General features: G+C 38.1%; 2 protein-coding genes across 2 annotated transcripts in view; one reads left to right on the forward strand and one right to left on the reverse strand.

The window, feature by feature from the left end:
* The window catches only part of LOC126858312 (agrin-like), a 28239-nt gene extending 643 nt beyond the window's left edge, over positions 1–27596 (forward strand). Inside the window, exons 2-9 of the mRNA XM_050608543.1 lie at positions 21433–21549; positions 22279–22588; positions 22942–23085; positions 23583–23747; positions 23869–24033; positions 24207–24329; positions 24773–24949; positions 26289–27596. Of these exons, the coding sequence (XP_050464500.1) occupies positions 21433–21549; positions 22279–22588; positions 22942–23085; positions 23583–23747; positions 23869–24033; positions 24207–24329; positions 24773–24949; positions 26289–26520 (1433 nt within the window). The 3' untranslated portion in view covers positions 26521–27596. The remainder of the gene's footprint in view (positions 1–21432; positions 21550–22278; positions 22589–22941; positions 23086–23582; positions 23748–23868; positions 24034–24206; positions 24330–24772; positions 24950–26288) is intronic.
* LOC126858304 (apoptosis-resistant E3 ubiquitin protein ligase 1) overlaps positions 1–27719 on the reverse strand; it is a 61831-nt gene that overhangs the window by 33932 nt on the left and 180 nt on the right. The gene's annotated exons all lie outside the window — the stretch shown is intronic.

The raw sequence follows: 27719 nt of genomic DNA on the forward strand, positions 1-27719 counted from the left end.
CAAGAGACAATTTCAATCAATTCAAAAATCTGCTCTATTATATGTTCATTTTAATATATATGATATTTTCATTGCATTCGTCAAATAGCAAGATGATAGAGAAGCGCATATTCATGTAATTTTTTTACAACGGTCATTTCCATTTTTTTTTTTTTTTAATACGCTTCTCTCGCAAAAGCAGAAAGCTATTTGCGCATTGTCGTTGCTTTTTATACTTGTTACCATGATGATTTAATATCCATTCATTTCACGCATGAATAATTAAAAAACAAGCAAAGCTATATTCGCAAGCAGAATCCATTTGTTATTCTATGGAGCACGAATGAAAGTAAAATCTTTGTTAATGATCTGCGAGAAAATTTAAGCGATTGACGCAATGTTTGAATCCATGGAGAACATTAGGATCGATAGGGAAGTAGTTGAAACACTGAAATATTTAAATCGCAAAGATATACCACACTATTTTCGAGATTGAGGAGGTCACGCGAAAATTCTTCTCTTTACCTTACCTTTATAATTTAACTAAAATTTATTTATAACATTATAAATTGCAGTCATAAAAAAATAACACGGCTGAAAGGAGAAAGCAATATTAATATTTTAAACTCTGAGACTTTTAAGCAGGTTCGACATAAATCATAAGAGCATTTAAATAGCTTTCGAACTTGTCAAGACGTCTATAATTATTTAAAGTTAAAAAATGTGAAATTTATTTGTTGTAAAATATAAAATTTATTTATTTATTGTTTATATAATTTATGTTAATCTATTAATGCATAATTGAATCAGTAAGAACTTTCTATACGATAAACATTACTTTAAGATAAGATTAAAAATGCATAGCTTTGATCAAATTTTATTACAGAAATTATTAATAAAAGCAAGTATTAAAAAGGAGAGAGATTATGAGAGTGATGCTTCCAAAAAAGCACGCGCAAATAGAAATATTTAACGTAAGACTAAAGAAGCGCTTAAATTATTTATTTATAATCGCGAATGTGTGGAGGTGTGAAATTCGGTTCAATCTCCCATTTACGTAGTCTGCCACACGGAAGTTACGGTCCATGAATATGGCTGTGATTAAGGAACCGTTCTCTTCCTCAAGGGTCGAGGAGCAACAAGTAAACGAGAGCAAGGAGATTCACCGAAATTCATACACACAGTACACATAAAATTCACATACGCAACGCACACACGTGTATCGACCTGTATGCACCTTCCCCTTTCGGTGAAGGGCGCCGGTATATAGAGGGGCGCCCATTGAACCCACCGCAGGGAGCCCCGGCATCCTCGGTTAAATGCGCGACGCTCTTTCAGGGAGGAAAAAAGGAGGGGGCGGGGGACGAGTGCGGAGAGAAGTTTTTCGTTTTAATCTCTTGCACGCTCGCATCCTCGTGCACAAGTCGACTCACGGAGCCGATCTTGTTCCTCTTTCTCTGGACTCCTCTCGATTTATGGCCCGTTGTATGGCTCTTTTGCTCAGTGGCGTATCGCGTTGATGATGTATTTTTAAATTTTCATTCGCATATATATATATATCAATGATTAATTAAATATCGAACGAATAAATATAATTCGTAATCAAAGAGAATCTAGTCTCGATAATGACTCGAAAGTATGGCGTGTATAAAATATATAATAATAATAATAAAAATTTCATTTAATTAACTGTATATAACATGAAAATCTTTAATTAAATAATTACTTTTGCATAATATTTCTTTTATACACACACATATATATATATATATATATATATATATATATATATATAAATATAAAAAATAATAATGTAATAAAACATTCTTTTAATCATAATCAACCGCTTTAGATATAATCCGGAGATTAATTTAATTCCGGAAGTATCCAACGGCTGTTGCATCTGTACGATTGTTAAATGAGGTTTGTTTGCAATCGTAAGAGATAAAGCAACTCTCCGAGACTTCTCCATCTTGTATTTTTTTTTCTCTGCCCTTATCTCTGAAGAAATGCACGCGCGCAGCGCAACCGGGAAATACGTGACGGATCTCGCGGTTGAAGTTCCGCATGATGGTTACGCTACTGCGAAAGTCCTATGGGTCGACATCGGGTGTTCGACCGGGTACATATAACGTGTAAAACGACGGGGCTGACGTGTCTAATTAAGTATGCTAATCGTCGGTTAAAACTCGTTGCTGTACGAGTCTGGAAATCCGCGCGTGATGCGCGCGCGAAAGGGAACGTGCGTGAGAAAAAACGGGAATAACGAGTCCCCGGGTGATTCGGGGCCCTTAACCGACACTCTCACTTCCCGGTCATAACCGATTTCCAATCCGCGATCTATAATGACACTTGATATACATCGTGAGCGTCGATGAGACCAAAAGTCTCCTCGTCTTACCTAAGATAATTTTACCTTCACCATCGGGCGGAGCCGCGATTCATCCCCTGATTAACTTTAATCCCCGATAATTCATACCGCGATTAAATAATCCGAAACGATCGGCTTGCAAATTGCGCGATGAAATGCGAACGTTACGTCCATCTTAATCGCTGCTAAATATTTTTTTTTAATTTACGAGACTCACTAAAAACGTTTACGAAGCAAAACAAATGGTACGTGCTTAGAAAATTATCACAGTCGCAAAAAATTTTTAATCTACATACATCTTGCAATAATTATGATAAAGTATACGTTATTGAAATTTTATACGCTAGACAAACTTATCCTCCTTTCATTAAGTAACGATTCGTATTATAATAAATAGAGTCCGCGACTCGTACAGACCTCGATCAGTAAGCGAATTTTTGAGCTCAACGACAGCGAAACATGACCCTTAATAAGGCGCTGTACATCGCGAGCTTATGTAAATTACGACGATCACCGACGAAGTGTCATTGCGACCAATATACTTTTATTGCGATCGCCATTTTACCGCTTACTGTATTTTATATCCCAATTAACAATATACTCTGGATTTCATTAAGCCTTTATAATAGTCGATAATTTACAAGCGTATCTAATCAGTGTCAGGCGTTATACGATGCGTTTCTTCTTTTCTACACGATCTAGCGTGATGAAATGAGAGATGGTTTCTTTCTAATCGAGGATCGTCGCGTCGCTTGATTCTCGCTTCACGATGCAAGTTTCATTAAGCCATCAATAACGATAAATCACGCGTGCGCGTGTTCACGCTCGGACGAAACGACGACGCGGAAACGCACGACACGGATGAAACTGGATTTATAGAGACCCTCGAGTTAAAAGAGAAAGTTAAAAGAGAGGTAGGGAGAGAAGAGAGAGAGAAAGGGCTGGTGAAGCTTTGTCGCGGACCGTGGGATTTTTATTTCCGGATAATATACTTTTGCAAGAAAAGAATTCTCAGGATAAAAGCAATTACCGAGGTTGACCCTCTTGGAATACTCGACACATTTCTGTCACAAACAATTCCTAACAATCCGTGTGTTCGATTCTTTCAATCCTCTCTCGACGATAATTATCTCTATACATATGTAAAATCTCATTAAAGGATACAATTATAATTTGTACAATTTTATTGTTAGCTGGATATGTTCGGGATTGCATTCTTGCGCGGAGCGCGTCAGAATGACTCGGCATTTATTCCTTAACTCTCTCTCAATTTTTTCTCAATTATTCGCACTTTATTAACGCGTACCCATTTCTTTCGGGCAAGGTCTGATGAGATTTTAATTCTTCAATGAGAGCAGCTCCCTTGTTCTTTGATCGTTTGTCGGTGCAATTTGTAGGAAGGCGCAAGCGAAGCAGAAATGAGTGAGAGAGGCAAAAGGGAAGGAACGGAGAGATAGTTGCATGCATACAGGCCCACACACCTTGAAAATTGCAAACTATTTTCATCGTCTCGAGCCGCCCATTGTCTTAACGTGAGAGTTGTCGTTTTTTTTTAATTTTCGCATTATAAATCGATCCAATCTCAAAGAAGCGATTAATCGCATTCGAACCGATCTTATATACGGTGTAATATAGAGATAATAAATTAAAAAATAATAGACACACATATCAGTAAAATATCATGAGGTTAATGGATTTAAATCATGCGAATCATTAAACAATACTATATTACAAAAGACTAAGAGATATCACGCTGGCTTTAATGAAAGATGATCTAAAATCATTTCGGTTCATTGACACTTCAATATAGATATCTCAGTTCTCGTGGCCTTCTTTCGATTATTCTCATTATGAGTTAAGAGTTAAGCAATTCAATTATGTTTGGGAGATGAACATGTTTGCATTGTGATATAAAAAATTTATGTGTAATGATCTTCTAATTTGTTTGGCGCAAAGAAACATGATTCAATAATAGTTTCGTGATATATTAATAAGAAAAAATGTGAGCGTGATTGATGATCAGATGCCCGATTACTATTTTACATTATATATAAAACGCATTATATTATGATACATGTATATTGCATATATATACACATATATATAAGTAAATATAGTATAATATTATCTAATTTAATCTTTGTATTTAGAAAAAATAAATTTTCATATATTCAAATATATAATTATAATATATATATATAATTTCCTCTTTTTTAATCAAGAATATATCAATTCAAACAATATAATGACTTATTCATGAAAGAAAATGATTTGAGCAGTCAAGATGCGTATCTATCTACTTAAACGCATTATTTTATAGATGAGCATGTCAATCACGAATCGCATGACATCAAGGTAACAAGGTGATTGTATGCGTGGGCACCTTCGCGTTCTGCACGAGAGATCGGAACCGTGACGGCTTCGTTTATACAAGAGACCCGATAATGAAATCGTTGTGCTCAAGTGCATCGATAATCACGAATGATCGTACGGAAAAGCGTGGGTTGCCAACGCGATGATCCCATAAATCGCTAATTGTCTGTATAATAAATCGGAAAAATTATTTTCATGCTATTAAGAAAAAGAGAAAGCTTTGAAATCTCTACTGACGCAAGTGACTTGTATTGTTCAATATTAAAAGGATATTTAATATAGTTGCGATCAATTTCTCATAATCAGTTATTTTCAAATCGTCGATTATAAATTCGTTTGATGTAAATTTTATGTCATATTATATAATTTTACATGAAAAACATCACACCATAAAACAAGGAAGAGAGATATCTCATTCGTATACTTGTATCCGTACTCTGTTTCATAGTCATGCGTACGAAATGATCTGTTAAATGATTTGCGATAGCGCAGCTCTCAAAGTGATTAAAGATCTAGTTAATCGTCGAATAAATTAGTGTAATTGGTATCAGTAAGGTCGACGACATATCGCTCAGCCCCGAGCAGTTAGTTTTGCCTATAGTATTGAATGAATGGTTCGTTAGTGTCTTCTCTCTTTCGACAGTATGACGATATTAATGACAAATACAAATAAAATTCCTTGTATTCGATACTGCTAAACGCGATGGAGAAAATTTTTTTTTCATTCAAGTTTTTTTTTCAAGTTATAATAATGGATCTTCATTGATTTTAATAATAGAAGGAGAAAGAGAGATTTATATTCGAGATACAGATAACTCGATTTGCATATAAAAAACCCATTTCAGACAATCTATTACTAGTAAAAAAATTTAAGATATAATTGTGTTATGTGCCATATATCCTAATGTAGTATATATATATATGTTTGTATTCAATTTTTTCAAAAATTATTCCTGTGTTATATTACATGTAAAATTATAAATAAAAGTCTGTCCCAAGTTTTGTTAATTATGAATCATCAAAAGTGGACTTGTATACAGTTTGAGATACGTTTCTACATAATAAAGATTATGGTTTATTTTTTCCCGTATTTTAATCTTTTTCTAATTTATTTTTCTATTATTAATCGATTTCTTATCACGACTCGAAAATGTTTAGAAATTATTTCTACACGAAATAAATAATGGATAGTTTGAATATAATTGTCTGAAAAGGCGTAATTCCTATCATTTCTGACATTCAGTAAATGTATATATACACGTGCTTGAAAGTTTGGGTAAGCTTGAGCGATACATGTCGCACGTAATGGCTAAAAGTAGTTCAATGGCAGCGGTAAAAACTGAGTGGACTGTCGCGAGATGAACGCCCGTACAGATTCGTAAATGTATGTTATGCTAAGTGGCGACGCGTTTACTTATATGCCATCCGAGTCGGGAGCACGCACTAGAGATGCTACCGAAACGGTTTGTCATGTCGGCTTTATTTGCGCACGCGAAGCGGCTCGTAGAAAATGTAAATTATTCATTAAACGGCGAATACATCGCAGTCACGTTTCTCGTTCATTGTCAATTTTTATTTTGTCTCGTATACGACTACTTTCCTACTAGAATCTTCAATGATAGGCTGTTTCGTGAAAATATGCATCTATTGGATTTTTGTAGATTTTATCTACAAATCTCTTTAATCATCTCTTTAATAATTGCATTATCATTATATTCGATTAATTTATTAGTGGCAATTTAGGACGTATTATTTTATAATGATTAATTAGAGATTTGACTCTTTGTTCAAAAATTATATTAACACCGCTTATATAAATCATATCTGATTATGTAATTTCATCGACGCATTTCTTTTGCATAGAAATGCACAATCATTTTCTTCGACAATGAAAATCCTTTCGTCGCGTTTAATAGACCGTGTTGAACATTGTAGCAGAAATTTTTTTAAAACATTAATAATGTCATGTTACTATGTGTGTATATATATATATGTACCTTCTATGATTACTGACACAGATGTCCCACTTTCAATTAAAAAAATCATTACTCGAAATACTTAATATTGTTACTTTTTTTCCTCATGATACTATTAATGCAAAACATTCATAACAATCAACGTATTTGACAGCACGATAGAGATATATTACTTAATAAAATTGAAAAAAAAACTTGTTCCATGCGAGAATACAAGAATTATTGTATTGACATACTTAAGACATGAGTCTAAGCAAATCGCACGTAAATGGAACATTTTTAGAGAAGGGGATTCTCTCGTCTCGAACATGAATCTAACATATTATCGATGTAGTCGCAAATCAATTTCAAAAATCATCAAATTTGAGTTGTTAATACAAATGTATTATATTTAATGTAATTTTTGCCTTATATATTTCATATCTCAAGATCAATTAAGCGAGTACATGATAAATTGAATTGCCAGTGATTCTGTTAACTCTGTTATATTGCAGATATTTATCACTCGAGGCTGATAATTAATCAAAGATACAAGAAAGATGTCGGAAATAGCAAAGTAAAAAACAGAATTCATATATCGTTTCCAATAGATTTATCGAGTGCGATTTCTCAGAAAACTTTTGAATGTCGCTCACATATTAATTTATTCGCTTGAATAGCTGTCATTAATCGAGTGATTGATACTTTGTTTTTATTGAGACGCGGCGGTATCTGACTTTCCAATATGATTATTACATTTTATAACAAGCGTATAGAATTAAAAAAAACCTATTACTGTTTCGTCTCTTTATTAATCTCCATTCGCGCATCAAGTCATTAACTGCAATCGACATATGGTCATTAGGCATCAAACCAGACAACAAACCAGACGATTGGCTGTTTCGGTCATCTCAGACGGCTCTTTAAACACCGTTATTTTGTGGTCATCCATCGTTGATGCTTGGCTTACTTTGCTGACCCGGAGACCCAGTGAATGTGTTCTGTGAATGTCAAACAAGTATATCGTTCGCACGAAAAACACGCGCGATCTACATGCGGCATCGATTTCGAGAAACCATAAATATTCCATCTTCGAACATTATTGCACGATGAATATCGTAATAACAAGCGTACTTTAAGCGCACAGTAATCTTGCACTTTAGTATCTCGTACATATTTATTTGCGTGCAATGGAATCGCAAATAAGATGATAGATTGCAACTAATTGGCTCGCAAGATATAAAATAAAGTTTTAATGCAATCTTTGAATGTAATTACTGCGTTAATGAACTGCCACGGCGTCTTATTTATAGATAGCTGTTCATTTTATATACCGTGTTCGAATACATCATTAAGGTTGATGTAATTAATTATCGAAAAGGGCACATTGTATTATTAATCGTTATATTTTTATATCATTAGTAAAAAAATAATTATTTATTTGTGCTTTAAACATTTCTTTCATTAAATTTTTGCATCCGTTGTGTGCACACTAAACACAAATTATATTTTTGACTTTTCCACAAAATTAACCATAATACCATAAAGGTGATGATCGACGAACCCGATTATAGGGATTTATACTTGATATTTGCGCTAAGAAGAAATATTAATAAAACGCTATTTAAATGGTAATGACATACGTATAACGTTTACTTTTTATGATCCGTTGTTTTTTTTTTTTACTTCAAACGAGACATGCAAAGTGCTGGAACTATAAAATCGACGATCGTTAAGTTACTTGTTAACGAGATTTTATTCTGCATACATTTCATTTGGCATTACTTGAGAAAATTTATGTCAACTAGAGACACGCGCATTTTTAACATATACACGTGTGTTGCTCGTATGAAGAAATGGTAGTTTAAGTGCAATATTCAAAATATATATACGAGATCGCAATAACTTTTGCTTAAGAGCTTTCATACCGGAATATTTGCATCTTTCTCGTTTGCAAATGCATGTATATTTGCCTTGATGGATCAAAAGGATTCCAGCACTCGGCAACAGCGAATTACGTTAGTGAATTATTTCATCTAATAGCGTTAAGGTATATATTTTCGCTTTTTTTTTTCTCCCGCGAATATCGTTCGAAATGCACCACGGGATAGCATTCGCCGCATGCAATTCAAATCGCAGCAATTTAAAATAACTCGGCGCATAATTTACACTTTTAAAGTCGTCTACATAGGATCGTGCTCCAGATTTCCGACCATAGATCGGGTCACGAGAGACTTGCTTTCGGTTCTTTAATACTTTATTCGTGACAAGTTGCGTGGCAAAGATTTTAGATAACAATATGCATAAACCGAGCTACATCACTATATTCGATGCCTGGGACCGAAACTTTGAACGATGACCAGCAACAGTTTCGAAACATTATAGCGCGAGGCTTTACGTATATAAGCCGAGATTTATACATTCCTCGCGGCATTACATCTCGAGATTGCTTGTTAGAAATGCTTGTTAGAAATGCAGAAGCGACAGGCTGCTCGAGAAATCGTACGGATGGGAAAGCTGACGGGAAGATTCTTAGGAAGAGAAACGAATGATTAATCATGAATCTTGCGTAATAACCCATTAGAGATCCTCGGTAGTTTGTGCCAACGATCACGAGATAGTTTCCTCGGGCTAATGAAGCCGGCACAATCGTTCTTCTAAAGTCGGAAGATGGAAACTCTGACCTAGACTTTAAGTAGGTATGGAGGTAAGGTCGAGGTCACCTTCGTACCCTGTTGATGAGACCACAAAAGCTATCGCGATTAGATCCATCTCCGTCAAATCGGCAGAAAGCTTTCACTCGAGTCACATCGATGATCGCGTCATTAAGATAGTTGATGACAAAACGGCAATAAAAAAAAACAACCACGCCTCTCTTCGCGGACATCTTTCTCTTTTTGAGATTGAAATTGATAAAGCCGTTAATGAACCCTGAAAGGCGATCGCGAATATAAGATAAAATTATCAACTTTCGCTTCATTTCCATTTACGATGCAAATGTCTTTCTAGATGATTGAAGATCGCTGCCTGAAGTCACGTGTACGTACAAGAGATTATAGTTAAGATACGTTTTTTGCGACAAAACAGTCGTTAAACTAAACGACGACGTTCTATCTTTTCGCAGCAATCAATATTTCAGGCTACTAATTAGAAGCCAAGATCATCGTGAATCTTGCTGACGACCTGACGAGTATAAGAGCGATTTAATATTTATATAGTCATCAGGGAGATTTCGTCTACTCAAAGTTATTTATAATGCTTTCTAGAAATTGGGAAGGATGACTAATGATGTGTAATCTCGCAAGAATCGTGTATATTTCATTAAAAATTTCCTCGCGAGAAATAATATTGAATAGATAAAATAGCAGAGAAGTGATATATATTATCCTTAATTAATAATCATCAAGCTTATGGAGATTATCTTTACGTAATGATACACATACATTTTGCGGAAATAATTTATTATTTATTATAATGTATCTCGGAGAATTAAATGCCGTTAGGGCAGAAAATAAGCAGGAACAGAAAGCCGCTACAATATTATATCATTATACTCTGTTATTGCTGTCTATTATTAGCGATCACCACCGACAGAGAGACTACGGCGCACAGTATCGAGCATGCAAATTAGTTACGGTCGACAAAAAAATGGGCAAAGTTCAACAGTAGACAGATTTATTTCGTGGCAATAAATAATAATCAGGCTTTCTTTTGGATATACACACGTCAACTTTTCATTAAATATATTTCCACGATTCCACGATAATTATTTAATACTCTTTAATTTTTAATTTATTGCATGATTTCTTTAAATATTCATGTAACACGTAATCAATGTTTGTGAATTGTATTCTTCTCGTTAGTGTTCAATGCAAGTTAGTTCTATAACTTTCAAAGAGAAGATTTAAGCAGAAACATTGATGAGTTCTAGCGGAGATCTTATGGTACGAGTGTGTTATACGTCAGAGCAAATGCAACAAGCAATAACTTTGATGCTTTCATGCATACCTCTCCGGAAATTTATGACGTAATATATATTTCTTTACGAAGATGAAGCTACGTCTGCGAGAGACGAGAGTTAAATACGTGAGGTGAAACTAGTAGCGGTAATAAAATAATTTATTAAGAGTCCGGGCGATCGAATTGGAATTTAAAAAAATGATAAATAAATTGAATTGGAGAAGCGGATTTTAATCAAAATTCATAATTTGTCCTTTAATTCTAAATTTATAATTAGCCTGTGCGATTAAAAGTACGCACATGCACAAGCTAAAATTTATCTTACTATTTACAAATGCAATAACTAGCTCCGATGCAATTTCACCGTCCATAAGTCTCGACAGCAAAACGGGATAGGAAGGGATTACATCTCCGTTGCTGCATGACTCACAATCAGTGATGCGTCTTTATCCGTAGCTATAATGCACCTATCGCATTAGCGTAAAGCGTATCTGAGATTCTTAAATATTATCATAATTAATAATAATATTATAATATAAAATGTTGAAAATTTCACGATTTCATTTCTCTGGTTAAAAAAAATGAAAAAATTTGCGATATAAACTTATAATTTAAATAATTTTATATAGTAGTAATGGTGGACAAAGCACTCCACTTTGTCTTTCCCTTCTCTTTTCATTCATTTAGATTCATTTAGATTCCTACGATTCAGTCAGAATTGTGATCTCTCATTAGGAATTCGTAGCGAAAGATCGAAGAAATCCGCCAGACAGCTCACCGAAATACCTTTGCACAATAACAATTCCCACACTGCTATCGCCATTGTACTCCCGTTATTTCAATTCGTTCGAAGAAATGTGTGTCGGGGAGCCAACGTGTGTGTCATTTACCGGAATAAGAATTCTTTTTCTATCGCGGCAACATGAAAATATAATTTATTCCGTTTTCACAGATAGATTAACGATTGAGGATTCGCAGATTTAACGCGCACTTTGTTGCCGTGGCGCCTATTCTTTTGCCGCTGTCATCCCAAACCGGTAATCTAATACGCGTTGAATACTTCCGGAGTAACTTGAGATTGTGCGCAGCGTGCGAGGCGCGAAAACTTCGCGGCCCTTCTTCCGCCCGTGTAACAGCGTGAGGTATAATATACCTTCGTGCGAGATGACGATAAATTCTCAAGCAACCGTACCACCATTGGAGATATATATCGTTTCGTCTTAAGCGCCCGAGGTTTTAATCCCTCCGGCGCCGATCAAGGTATACGAGAGAGAGAGAGAGATGAGCGGATTCACAATTGCGTTATCAGCTCGCGATTGGATTATGAAAAGCAACATCTCTCGTGCATCTATCATTTTCACGCGTAAAAATTCGCATTATTTTCTAAAATATAATATAAAGGTGACTTTTCTGTCAAACTTTGCTGCGATTTATTTTCTACAGGAAAACATACGAATAAAAACGCATCTCATTTGCATTTTGTATTAAAAGCAGCAAGTAAAATAAACGCGCGCAGCGCTATTATCTTGCAAATATCCAGAATTAATCACATTGTGGTATTATAATTCTACTGACGAACCAGCGCGGTGAACAATAAGCTGGAAACTGTATCGCACGTTCATAGAAAGTAGAACTCTATGGAAATGTTAATGTACTGAAATTCAACTGTGCTCAAACGGATTATCTCCAGCTACAATCTCTTATCTCTCATATAATCTCAACATTTTAATGTTTCTGCCTGAAAATGTTAATATCCTACATTCCTAAATACAAACAATTATGCAGTCGCAGCGCGCATGATTTCGCGATTTTTATCGCTGTAATATATTATATGTATATTTTCACACGCGCGCGAGTTTCTTTTATAAAAGTCATCTATACAAAAAAAAAAGCACTTTCCTTATGCAAAGAATCACGAAAAAGATAAATCAAGAAAAAGAGCTTTCGGACGATGTGACGACTAGAGCAATAAAATGGAATACTTTTGATCATCAATTAAAATTATCGCTATTATCGCGCTCATCATCGCTCACAAGTCGGGTGACATAATTGGATGCCGCGAGTTGCCACGTGACGCATTCTATTCGTCTATTGCGTTGCGCGCGGTGGGCGGTCGCGCGCGTAAAAAGGTGCGAATGTGCGTGCCGCAATTTTCCTCACCGATGAGAAAAAGGTAGCTAGTTATATACGGACAGAGAAGAGGAAGTAGCGCGACGCGTCGTCTCTGCCGTCGTCATATAGCGACTGGTCGAAGGTATCTCCGATCTAACGGATTGGAATCGCTCGACGATCCGAGGAGGCAGTTTTTTCGCCCCAGTACTCCACTTACGACTCCGACCGCTTAAAACGAGACTTGGTTGTCGTGCGCCGATACGTGGGCACGATACATGGCACACATATCGACGCCGTTTTTCGCGCCTCCATGATCCTTACTCGTACATCTATCTGCATGCGCGTCCCTTGCGTTACAGGGATAGCTAGGGTAAAAAAGCAAATGTAAGTGGGACGAGAGTGGCTCTCGAGAGCACGCGCGCCACGAAAGGGGGTCTCGCGCTCGGTTATCGCGGGTGGTAATTAACAGCGGTCCTTGCTCTCGTCTCCGATTAACGGGCTTTTCCTTCTTCTATCATCGAAACGAAATGCGCGACGCAGAGCTTGATGTGCTCCTTTTCTTCAGTTTTTTGATAAGATAGATAAGTGGATCTAGCTAGTAGTTTTAGAGCAAATGTAGAGTTTGAAGCTTTGCACGAATAAACGGCTTCTCTTTTTAACCACCGGTACAAACCAGGGTATACCTGCTGTAAATAAATTACAACGGAAAGCAACGCAGTGGATTAGCATTCTCAAGTTCCTGTCAGGGTACCAAGCGGTAACGAATTCCACGCGACACTCTGACATATGTTTTCCTGGAATCCGGGATCTCTTTAAACACTGGTCAGGTCGTTCTGCTTGTTCGTCGTACGACGAGTGAATGTCAGACGTAATTGGCAAGAGGAATGCGCATTTAACGTCAACGTCGTCCAATTTTACTTTAAACACGCAGATTTTAATTAATGAATTACGAAATCACTCACCATGATTATATTCAATCGTTACAATTTCTCTCATAATATATTAAACAGAAGTATATTATTAAAAGCGACGCATAAATTCGCCGCATACCACAAAATTTATTACGGCAAGATGAATTGACGTATCGCGAATATCGAGGTAGGTAATACGACATACGCGTATCGTATGTTGGATCGAGAGAAAATTAATACACGCGTAGCTTGTCAAACGTATTTAACGTCTGCAATAGTTATCTATCCATCTTGCCCGAGCAAAATCATTTTTCGTTTAGCGTATGCGGATGAAGTTAGTTTTTAATCGTGTACGACGACGAATCATTTTATTTCCACGCGAACACGCCTTGCTGAAGGCTTATCTGCCGCGTCTCTTATTTCCTGTACGCGACGCCCTTTTTCATCGCATAGAGAAATAGAGAAAATATCGTCGCGACAGAAAGAGCGAAAAGGATAGATAGATAGATAGATAAATAGAGAAAGAGAGAAATAGGTGGATCGTGTAGGGCGCGCGTTCCTTTTATTCTCGCACGCGAGTGTCCAGTCGGCCGTGTTCCGCGATTTAATTAGTTTTTTGTCATGATTTGAAATACGATAGTGGCTCGTATACAGTTATAACAGATCATGGCAAACCGGTACTGCCGCCGATCAATGTGTATTTCTGACCTCCGTTTTCTATCTCAAAATTCTATTGATCGGAAAAAGCTGCGATATTCTTTGAACTCGCTTCACAAATTGCATTGTCATTCTATTAACATTCACATCGTTGATTTAACGATTAATCTTACGACAATATCTAATTTATAAATCCATGATGGATGACAAAAAGGAAACATAGTTTCTTTACTCTTTACATATTTCAAACATTTTTTGTGATCGTGATTACAAAAAATACAATTCAATTTAATTCAAGTTTCTTTTAAATGTATCATACATTGCGAAATAATAATTATATGTGCGCGTAATCAATAATATTTAAATTTATAAAATAAAAATATTAGTTGGAAAAAGGAAATATCACGAGAATGATGATTCAGCAAATCCAATGGCGCAAGTAAAAATTCAACATGACTGTCCTTATCGCAAATCGTAACATTCGGTGTATATTTCAAAGAGCCTCCAAGAAATCGATCGCCTTTGACCATCTATCTCTGCTGAAAGCGATGCAGCTCTCGTCGTCACGTGCCGCCAAGTAAATCGATAAATCATTCGAGCGCTGCCGCATGCCATCGGCATTTCGAGCAATCTAGCTTTGAGACCTCCTTAAAGGCTGGGTTTCTCTACGAATCGCGTGAGAGAGGGACAATACCGAGAGAGTTATGAGGAAGCTGAGAGATCGTTTCGCCGAGGTAGCGGAGAAATGCCGATGGTAAAAATCGGAGAGCTCGAGCTCTCGCGAGCGAGCCCGATACCGAAATGCGTTTTCATCCATCACTTCAAATTGCGAGACGTATACAAAGTGGGGATCATCGTACAGGGAATATTTTCATCTCGATGTCCAATCACAAAAATGAATTTCTACAATCTACACAAACGAGTCAATACGTTAGCGTTATTTGTTATTCAATGAATCCCAAGAGCTCATAAGATTTACAACTCATAATTATTTAGATAAGAAAAAAATTTACACATTTGCACACTTTATCGTTACACGAATACCGAGTGCAGCTGTATTTTATTTTCGAGTCTCTCTTCGAGTTTTGGTTTCATTCGCGAAATCCGGAGGTAACAATTTCGAAAGATAATTACATCGTTACCCACGCGAGGAGGCGAGGTCGAGGTCTCGTTAATGCAACACACCGTACGGACGTGTTACGGGACAATGCTATGAGGAAGACGAGATCGTTTCGCAGCGATAAAGAAACCAGGCAGACCCAGTCGAGATGATTGGGTCCGACCCAATGTGTTTGCCATGCGGGGATCGCGAGCAGAGCGCAAACTTTCTGCCGCAAATTTTCACGCTATCGACTTTAAATGATTTGCAGGACGTCCCCTCGCGCCCAACGGACGTTATCAAATTGCTTTTGTTTAAAGGTGCGTTTAATTACGCCAAGACAATCGACGATCGGTAGCGAGATCGTAACCGGAAGTACGATGATGCGACTTCAACAATAAGTCGCATCTCTACATCGATCGTCGATATATCGAAGAGAGAGCAGGTGGTCTCATTATTGACGAAAAGTTCCAATTAAGCGATAGATGAGAGTGCACAGATTTTTTTTAAGCACACTGAAACAAAAATTATTAAATCCGTTCAACTAATTATCATTTTGTCAATTGAAATATTCAAGTATTTAAGTCAAATATATATCATGTTACATTCAATACGCTGCATTTGATTTAAATATTTCAATTAACAAAATGGTAATTAGTTGAACGAATTTCATCTAATAATTTCTTTTTTCAGTGCAAAATATACAGAGAAAATTATAAAGCTACAATAACCAAAAAGTATGGAATAAGTCCGTAATTTTGTGTTTGTCAGACAGAATTTCATGAAAATGTCATTAAAAAAAAATGTATATTATTTTTCAAGCACATCTATTTTCTACGATCGATCCGTGGCATTGATCCTTAAATTAGCACTTTATACTTATTGTTAGATGACAGATTTCTAATTTTGCATTCTTTATGCGCAACAACGTATTATGAAACTTCGCTGATGATGTTTAAAATGTAAACTGGGACGGTATAAATGTCTGAGCGTCAGTATCGAGATTTATGTGCTTACGACACAGTTGCTTATATATTACGAGACTATATAATGTCTACATTTACGAGAAACTGCCGTTTACACGCTTTTCGCGCGAATATTTATGCGCAATTGAATCCGCACACGTTATCGTAACTGATATTATCGTAAACCGGTTATAGTATAGCTGATATACTACGTGAATATCATCAAATCGCTACATGATCGACTAAGATTGTTTTATCGTCGCGAGAGTCCGTAAATAAAGTCGTAAGAAAGCTGATGTGGCAATTGATACACGATGCTAGAAAATCGCGTTTTATTTGTGTAAAATATTTTATTTCTTTTTTTAAATATTAATAGAACAGATTTTTGAATTTTAAACAGCTTAATGTAAAAAGAGCAGGCATTGAAAATAATGGAAAGGCAATAATTTCTGCTGATTTATTCGCGCGAAAACGAAAGAGGGAACAAACGGCGCGTTTTCTAGTTGATTTTAACGGATTTATGGGCGCTTTGTAGACACTACAATTCGACATTCGAGGAACAACATCATCGATCGATGTAATAGCATGTGAAAAGCCTGTACGTATCAGCGTTTCGTATCGTATTCAACGACGATAGCGTCGAGCAATTGAATAATTTATACCTAGAGCGTTTTACTCCCCGCGAATGTATAAAGTAACCGCAAAGAAGCGATCTAATGCGCCGCAAGGAACTTTCTCGCAGTAACAGAGATTGCAAGCTAACGCGCCTCCCCGAGTGGACAGCGCAACGTTAAGAATTACTTAACAAGATAGCATAGCGATAATTTCAACTAGGCGATGCACGTCGCCGTCGGAAGGGAACGTTTAACCGAACGATTATCTTGTCACTTCGGTTGTTTAATAATCGTAAAGCCTCGACGACACGATGCGGCGCGAGAGAGGAGAGTTGATTTCTCCAACCGACGGATTTAACTTCCTCTCGAAATGGCCTTGTCTGGTTTACCCTACCCGGGGTAACGGTACGGACGCGCGGGGCACGCCTTGTAAGAGAGAGTGCGTTTTTGCAAAAATGCTAAAATCTATTTAGCCGCGGCTGTTCGGTTTGCCGAGAGGCACAACAAGTGCTTCCTCTAATTTGTCACGCGTCTTAACGAGCATTCTCGTTGTCGAGGGATTCTCCGCGAGCGAGGAGAGGATCGTGAGAGGAAGCTAAAACATAACTCCGGCACGAGCCCGCGATTCACGCGCCAACGCTCATATATACACATTCGCGCACGCACACACACACGTGTATCGCGTCGCGGACTTGTAAGCCGCGTAATATGCGCGATCGTTCCACCATCAATTACCAGCGTCCAAGTTCGTTTTGCCGGGTTTCACTTCTATTTCTACAATAGTTCTCGCGACGCGACTACCGAGATTCATCCATCACGCGCGCGCGCGCGTGAGATAACCGATTTTCCTTCATCTCCCGTTCCAGGTGAAAAGAAATTGACGGGAAAGACAAATAAATAAGGAGAAGGGGGAAGAAAGTAATACACGCGTGTCGCTCAGAGTGAAATCGATCAGAAGAATTTCTCGCGCTTCGGAATCCCGCCGAGTCCCAGCATCCGCCACCCACCCCTCTTTCTCTATCTTTTCGAGAGAAAGAGAAACGAAAGACGATGCTCTCGGTGTATCGATAGTTTTATTTACCGAACCGCGGCATATTCTTATATCGTGAAATCGTTCCGGTTCGTTAAACCAATCTTTATTTCAGTCATCTTTATCGATCTCGCGGTGGCGCGCTCGCGATATTCTACCACCGTCCTCCTCGTCCCCTTTCCTACTTCGGGCTCTCCTTTCGAGGACAAAAATCCGAAGAGCAGCATCCAACATCGCGACGACCGCCGCCGCATCCTTGCCGCGGTTCACCGACCCGCACACGCCTTCCTCTCTCTCTCTCTCGCCCCTTACCGTTTCCTCATCCTCCTTCTCCTCCTCCTCTCTTTTCCTTCCCTACCCGGGTGCATTCATTGTGCATCGTACCGCGCGTGCATGCACGCGCGCGACCCGCAGTTTCTACGGTCGTATAATTCGATCTGCATTGTTCGCCAATCGCCGCTTACCCCAGACGTCGCTTATTGGCATAATTGATTCATTTAATCATAGTCGGGGAAGGGACGCGGGAGTGAGGGGAGGAAGCGACGCGATAACCGCTTGTCCAATCGTCCGCGAACGGACCTTCGATCGAATCTTTCAGCGAGAAAAGAGAGAGATCACGCTGTATTTTAAATATAATACGCGAATTTAATGCGAATTGTTTGTATGACGCGCAATTTTTTTTTCCATTTTTCTACTATGCTTTTTTGCACAGTGTCACGGGAAATAATAATAGTTTGAGATTCTTACAGTTTTAATTCATTCCAATTGATTAAAATATTGTGCGTTAAAATGAGCATTGTATAAAATTATCCGTTAATTCATTAAAATAGTCACCGCGTATTAATCTATTTTTGCAATTTCGTCTACAAAGTATTAAGCGATCAATTAGCATAATAAATTAATGTGCAAAGTAATGTAATAGCATCAACGAAACGAATGATGAAATGCAATTTGTAGTATTTGCTTATAGTCACTATAATTGAAATTAATTAATTACCTCGAATAATTGTTCCTGATGATTAAGTAATCCGATTTTTAAAAATTTCATCAATCTTCTTCAAAAGTTTGACGTTTCCGATAATAATTATCGCAAGGGAAAAGAATAAATAATGTAAAATTTAATCGCCTATGTAAATCACAGGTGTTTTCACAGGCAATTATAGTTTCGCGTGCAGAATACACAAGGAACTACTAACGTCATTTTAAGTTCATTAGGCGTGCGAAATACCTCACGATGCGAGAATCCGCTCCATTTCGATTATTATCCCGTTTCGCGTTCGTATATGGCGGAAATGATGAAGGGTGGTATATCGGGAGCGACGTAATTAAAAAGACGAATGATCGATAGGTGGAGCGGGTTATAGGCCAGCGAGGTGCGATAGATTCTGTACAATCGGAAAAAAACCATCGCAGTTTAACACTTTCAGTTTTTGTTTTTTTTTTTTTTTCTCACTAGAGAGATTAAATCTCTTCATCCCCGACCAATTCAATTCAGATATCGCGCGCGTTGATGAATATATACAGCGAGTCATTAAAACGGTATCGGTTAATCGATAAATCGCAATCAGCGTAATTATGGTTGTTTCGACAAATCCGCGTAATGTCCCGATTTCTCACGAAACGCGAGGATTTTTTTTTCTTCGGCCGACATTCATCGCGCTCGACCGAAAAAGACTCTCGAAAATAACGGCGAACAAAATCGTTCGCTTCCCTCGGGTCGGGAAGGTGCCGGTTAAGTTTTCATGCTTAAATACAGCCGGTTTTTTTTTATGAACGGGGAACAGATGTCGATTTGCCGTTCCGAGGCGCAATTTGCAACGTTAATAAATAACTCGCATTAACTCACTACGATTGGATGAGAGACTCTCGTATATAAATGTAAGACGCGCCTCTCTCTCTCTCTCCGATGCGTTTCGCCGATATTCGACCGAAACGTATGGCGACCGCGCCCTCCGACACCCGATGCCATCCTTAACTGTACATACAATCCGATTTTATAATTTGTTATATATATTATATACGATCCGGTATGGAACGAGCGCCGTAAATCCCGTATGCTGTTGACCTGACGCGCGCTGGACCGAGACCGGCGGCTGCGGCGGCTGCGGCTCGCGGACCCGCACGGACGGCAGATATTCTCGGACGGTCAACCGGAAGTAATTAAGGTTTCGACAGAGAATCCTCCTTGCGGATAAACCTACTACATGGCATGGCCAAAAAGAGTGACGGCGAGAGAGACCTTCGTCGGGGAAATTAACGTTACATCGCACTCTCCGTCTCTTTCCCCCTCCCTTTCTCTTACATCGCCCGGTCTTAAATAGTCACCTCAATATGGCCTCTACGTATCTCAGTGTCCGTGCAAAATACCCCGATTTAATATACCGCTTCGCATCCTTCACTTACTATAATATCGCGAAAGGTACGATCCAAAGTAGTCGTGTGTGTAGGCAGCAACCCTTTATTTCTCGTAAACCGCGATCGTACAAATAATATATCCCGGCTTTCGACAACTTCCGCGCCACGCAGGCGATTATGCACATATCTGTCTGTAAAACCTGCCGATCGGAAAGTATATTTTCGGCGTATCGCATCGCGAAAGCGTATATACGCGCGATATAAGTAATCCTCGAGAGATCGTGCTTCATACAAAACCCTAACAAGTCTAAGAATATATCTCGCACTAAATGCGTAATGCGTTTCATAAACCTCACGTCGCGATTAGCTCGCCGCGTGAATCCCCGACCAAAGATCGATCTTATCGCGCGTATTAAACGTTTCCGCGATACGTCACGCCGCGCCGAACGCGCGCGCATCTTCTCTTTTGCGAGAGTTTAATTATTTAATCCACTTCCTATATTCAATGGACAGCAATATCCTGGGATGTTTGAGCGATTATTTTGTTGAAAGAGATTCCGCGGCATAAGAGATAACTCGGTTATAATTCCGTATTACGCTTCAAAAACGCGCGTATGACTCACTTCCTCCACTCTCTTAGACAGGTATATATTTATTTATTTTTTTTTTTTTTGCCGCTAACTTCCTTCCCCTATATCGTGCGTTATATATACATATATGCTCAAGTACTATTATTGCAATTATGTCATTACAATAATGATCGCTCGTAACAAAACGAAACGACTAACAGTAAACGTTATTACACCTCTTTCTTTCTCTTTGAACCAGAGTACCGTTGACGCTTAAACTTCACTTTTTCAACAGTATACTCGGACCAGGCGAACGCATCTGTTTATGATAAATGAGATAATATTTAATTTATCGAAGGAACAATAAAGACGTTTCACGAGTGTAACGATACGACGGTATCATAGCGTTGATTATAATTATCGCGTTTTTATGCAATTATCATTAACGTGTCTATGATTTAAGTCGTTAATTTTTCACGCAGATTACGCATCTGGTGCGTGTCCCAGAGTATGTCCACCGAGCGGCGAACCCGTTTGCGGCAGCGATGGTGTCATATACGCGTCGCAGTGTGAAATGCGGAAGAAGATGTGCGGAAAAGGTAAGGTGCTTTTAATTATAATAATAATTATTATTATTATTACAGTACACCGCGCGCCGTAACACTTTATACGTGCTCCGTATGCTCCGGTTCGCGAGTTTACGATCTCCTTTTTCTTCTCTTTTTTCCGAGAGACGTTTGTCTCGTGGAGACATACATCAAGTTTCGTATGATTTCGTTATCCCGTAATTGCAGATTAGCCACGAGCGCAAAAGAATAGCGCGCGAATCCATTAGTAGCGGTTTATCGATAGGTATGTGCAACAGGCGCCACGCTTTTCAATTTCAATCACGGAAATGACGCGACCTTCATTCGCCGATCTTATGCGATATTGCCATGCTTCGCGGCGCGGACATGATAAAGAGTGTACATTCGTGTCGTTATTTCCTTTTCTGCTCCGCGATAGCAACGGTCAATGTTAACGAGGATCCATTTCTTTCGTAAAATGAATGACGGCGATAAATTATACGTCCTTGTGCAAAACGAATCGCCATCTCCTAGAGCGTCGAAACTATTTATGCGCTAGAGCGTCGGATGATTTGTTCGTTCGTAGAAAACGAGAATGATTCTCTACATACGAATGCATACGTATCCAGTGGATACATTAAAATGGCCTACCCTGTATATAATATATATATATATATACAAAGATCTCGTTTCGCGCATGATGATCGCGCAAAGTCTATCTACGTATCTCATTATTTTGCCGTCGCCGTGTCGCTCATTTAGGCGTTACCGTGGTCACGGAGAAGACGGCTTGCCTGAGGTCATCCGGTAGCAAGTGCGAGCACCGTTGTCCGGGCGATCAAGATGCCGTGTGCGGCACCGATGGGCGTACCTACCTGAACAAGTGCATGCTAAGGGTGGAGATCTGCCGGGTCGGGATCGAGCTGTCTCACCTCGGGCCGTGCAACAATATTTCGGCCCACAGGGAGAACTGTCCGGTCTCGTGCGACTACGCGCCGCTCGATGGACCGGTTTGCGGAAGCGACGGAAACGTCTACAAGTCTACGTGTCAGATGAAGCTGCTCACTTGCGGGTACGGCGAGACACGTCGATTTCGGATTAGGAGTGATTTTTTTTTTTTTTTTTTAATTGCCAATAGATCACAACCGCGGAGTGCATATTCGAGGAAGATTCTTTTTTCTCAGGCAAAATAAAATTAGATTTATTGATATCCGATTATTCATATATAACTCATATCCATCTTTATATTTTCTGTATAAAAAAGAATTTTATTGATATTTCGCAAATATGGTAATTCAATCGTAGACATCGTTTTTTACTGCCTAGTCTCGTAAAACGTAATAACTACTCTGCGGGAAGGAAGTTTATTCTAACATAAAACTAGTCTCCGGCCGCAAAGCGATTTTGACTTTTTCCCGTTCGCAGGCAAGGCGTCGTGCGTACGAATAAGAAGCACTGTCAGACCACAAGACATTGTCGTGAATCGTGCTGGCGTGGTGCTAAGCCTGCCTGCGGTAGCGACGGCATTTTGTACTCCAACACCTGCAAAATGCGGGCCAAGAACTGCGGGTAAGTCTTGAATCTGCGAATTTAATATATACAACCGACGACGCGATCGTTCCCGGGACTTTCTCCTTCGCAAAAATCTCTTGCGGGATCTCGTAACCCTATCTCGTTGCCTGCATTCCCTCTACCCTTTTTTTTTCTTCTCTTATCGTACACACTTGATCATTCAAAAATCGCTCTCTTCCCCGTATACACTTCGTTATAACCCCTTGTATAATTTCAAGAGCACTCGAATTGCCTCGCCCTTTGCCTCTTCCTTTCACAGAGATTTCTCTCTAAATATTACATGCAATTAGGATGCAAAATGCGATATATGCGATTTAATATTTCTCGATATCTAAATTTTTACTTCAACAAGTAGTTAAGAATTATTATAATTCTATTTATATAATTATCTTTTCCGCACTTTTTGTCGAAATTTTATTAAAATTTTATGAATTGAAAAATTTCGTCAAGCTCTAACGTGCGATGTTTAAATAAAAAATAACTGCATTTTTCAGCAAACACGTCTTCGAAGTGCCAATGTCATTTTGCGTATCTCGAGAACGGACGTCGGGAAGCAACGCGTGTCCCTTGGATTGCAAAAGCGAACCGGAAATATCAGTCTGCGGATCGGATGGGAACATATACAGGAACGAATGCGAGATGCAAATGCTAAACTGCGGGTGGGTGTGTGTTTATTAACGGCGCTGTTTCCTTCAATAAGTAAAAATAAGCTCGTGCTTCCTTGTCACGAGTAATCGATCATCGCTCACGAATCTTTAGCAAAGTGTTAATAATCGACAGGCATGCAAGAAGAAAGGTAACGGTAGTTGACTTCGAGAAGTGTCGGTCTCGGCTAACGAAATGCATGAAGCAACAGCTGAGATGCGGAAGCGAGGTGGATCCGGTTTGCGGTAGCGACGCAAATACTTATCCAAATCAGTGCCATTTGAACGTAGCGGTTTGTTTGTAAGTTGCCTTTTTCATCTCTTCCAAATAATGACAAATTTATTTTTCAAATTATCAAGATACCATAATCTTTCCTACAAAGTCGTTTATAATAACTTTTGACTCCTCAACCTAATCGAATATTAGCCGCAGGCTAAATTGACTTATTTTCTCAATATTTGACGCGATTTTAGGAAAGGTATCCAATCGGCTCACGTTGGCGAGTGCACGACCTTGAAGGAGACCGAACAGTGTCCCGAAGATTGCGCCCAAGTACCCGAGGAACCAGTTTGTGGAAGCGACGGCAACGTTTATCGGTGATTAAGAATGTTATTCGGATTCCAGATTCGCCGTCCAAGATTTTAGGGGCGCATGCATTACAAAGTGGTCGTCCATTAGAGACCGACAAAAGACCTCTCAATTCTCTTCAAAATTTAATCATCTATTCTAGTCTTTAATTTGCATACGATACGCGCGAAATATATCATTTATCAATTTAAATTTCAAGGATTTTCATATGTAAAGATAAAATATCCAACGAAATCCGCGATAAAATTATTTCTGCTTATACCGAGAATGCATCACAATTTAATATTTTCCAAATATTTAAACGGATTCGAGTGTAAAATTCTTTCGAGATTAAACAAGTCCAGCTGATTGTAATAACGAAAGGGATAAAGGATTAAACAACGGTCGGAGATCCCTCAAAGTTGCCATGTTTACTGATGCGTCATGTGTGCACTCTCGTATGCATTTATAGATCCCTCTGCCATCTGCGGCGCGAGACTTGCGGCCAGAGGGTGGTTCAAGTTCCGGCGCAACATTGTCGCACCACCGCGCTCTGTAACCAGATCTGCAGCGGGGAACGTCAATTTGTTTGCGGCTCCGATAACAAGCTCTATCGCAACGAGTGCGAGATGAAGAGGGACAATTGCGGGTAAGCCGCCTGACCGCCAACTATTATATTTGCCTGTTATATACCGAAGAGAGAGCTTTTGTTCGATAAGTCTGCAATTATAGTGAATCCTTGCCATCAATTAAACTCTTGATTCTCGAGAAATCTACATAAATACACGGAAAATTTCATTTATTAATAAAATTTGCTTTATCGTTTTTTTCGATCCAATGATAAATAATCGAGTAAATGAAATCGTTAATCAAAGTAATATGGAAAAAAAGAAATAATATCTAAAATTATTATCTGAAAAGAGAAATAAAACTTTTATATTTCGCCTTACAAGATATAAATTTAAATTTACTAAAAATTTCACAAATTATAATAAATAAAAGTGTAAAATAAAATAAATTTTAATTTAATTTAATTTTTTAAAATATTACCTCAATTGAATCTTTTATTGTTCAAGAAAAGCAATTAAATTTTTCATTTTCATTTTTCATAATTTTGTAACCGTATTTTAACTTCAAGCATATAATTTTTATTTTTATTTTATGCAGCAAAAATATAATAATTTCATTACATCGCTAGAAATAATGTTTGCTGGAAAGCTAATTATTAACATTCAAATTAAATCATTCCCATTTATTAAAAAAAAAAATCTAGAAAGAGAACGGCTGCGTTTCGTGTAATTTCATTGGCCGCAATAATATTTTTTCTCCGATACACATAATACTTTCCATAGACTTTCATTACGACGGTCGCGCATTGAAATACATTTCTAAGGAATGGAAAAGATCGCCTAAGAAACTCCGAGAAACGGTTAATTCGAATTATAGTATCGCATGCGATGAAAGGCAGTTTACGATTCAGCTGAAGAGCCGTTCCATTACGTTTTCTTTATAGAAATAATAAACTATCAGGCATGCCATCGTGTACATGTATAGGAGCAGGATGTTTTCGTGCCCGTTGTTCAAATACGCGCGAGAGGAAAGTATCCTACTTCGCAAACGTGAATTGGACACAATCGCTGTGCAATTTCGAAAGTAGAAATTATCGACGCCTTAGCGCGACCCATTTCCTCAAAAAGAGTCATTTTCTATCTTCGATTGCTTTCTAGCGCGCCCCCACTTCCACTGCTTGCTCATCGAATGTTAAATAAACACAAAATAATACTCGAAAATATTCGAAAAACAAGTATTTCGTAACACAAGCACTAATTCAAATCGTTAAACTCCCTAATTGCTCTTTAACGCGCGAGATGAATTTAGCTCAAATTTATCCAATTAAGCTCAATTTTTATCAATTTAGTTCTAATTTAATAAAATCTTAATATCTCAAGTGGCGAGAAAAAAAAAACTGAGCTTGATTTCCATTCTAGGAAACACGTGTACGTAGTACCTATGAAGAGATGCGTCCAGGGTTTCCTGTTTCGTGGCTGTCAAAAAATCTGCCCGCCTTATTACGATCCCGTTTGCGGCACCGACGGCATGACGTATAGCAACGAGTGCTTCCTGGAGATCGAGAATTGCCGTAGCAGGAGTCTCGTCACGAAAAAGTATCACGGAGTGTGCGGCCAGCCGACGGAGGAGCCGAAAAATTATCTCTATTAAAATCGATCGAGCTGGCACGACTTGACACGAAAGAAAAAGAGAGAGAGAGAGAAAATGCGAGGAAAAATCATTTTACAAAATAATTTGACTCGTGTCAGAATCAGGAAGCGACAATTGTTGTACATTCACTTGTCACGTCTTGTCGTCTTCAAGTATTTAATCGTTTGGCGAACCAGCTGCAAATTCGACGAATTCCGATCGATCAAGTATTTCGATTAATCGATTAATCGTATAATTCGCGATTTTAAACGCCATTCAAACACACAAACGCAATGTGATAAAGAGCATATATAAATTTACGTAGGTTCGGACATTCGATCCCCCCAACGATCCAAAACGCGCTAAATTTCCGTGGCGAGAAGCGTGTTCGAGGAAAAACGAGCATTTTAGTAGAGTCCGAATTGTTGTATTGTTAATATTATTTCTAATATTTGTCGAGATTTTGCCAATTTTCCCTTTTCCAGTAAATATATCGCGCGAGGCGAAAAGTTCACGCGGCAAAATTAATGGTTCGCAAATGTCAAAGTTAACGGATAATCGTTCAGATTATACATCTTTAAAAAAAAAAAATCCTTTTTTCATTTTTTTAACGAAGTGGAAAGGAGGTTTCGCCAATTATAATATAGACTTTTCGATATACTTTGCATATACTTGACGCGCGATGTAGATTCCATTATTATTTATTGTAGAGCATTAATCATTGCGCATGCGTTTCTTGACGCGATTTTTCATTTTATTTTTCCACAATTACGCCCGTCGTTCTATTAATTATGGCTAATAATGTATCGACACGGTGTGTTGCTAGAGCATATTCTTATTCTAGGATTCTAGGGGAATATTGTACTATTACATCTTCTTCCGATATATATGTGATGTGTGTTCATTTATTATTATTACTATTATATTATATCATTGCAATCTTAATTTATTACCGAGCATGCGAGAATATCATTCTTCTGTGTCATGTATCGACACTCTGTATACGCTTCCAATGTCAATAAATCATATGTATATTTTAAGATACAAAAAAGCTGTACAAGAAAATTATACACGCGTAAAAAGATATCGAAAAATAACACATTATTCATTTCCACCTATTTTTTACAAAAATTAAAAAATCTGACATTACAGCGTAATTATCATGATACCGCGTAGCATGTGTGTGTGTGCGTGTGTATGTGTGTGTAATAAACGAATTT

This window comes from Cataglyphis hispanica, chromosome 24, assembly GCF_021464435.1.
Source record: "Cataglyphis hispanica isolate Lineage 1 chromosome 24, ULB_Chis1_1.0, whole genome shotgun sequence".
NCBI classification, from domain to species: domain Eukaryota; kingdom Metazoa; phylum Arthropoda; class Insecta; order Hymenoptera; family Formicidae; genus Cataglyphis; species Cataglyphis hispanica.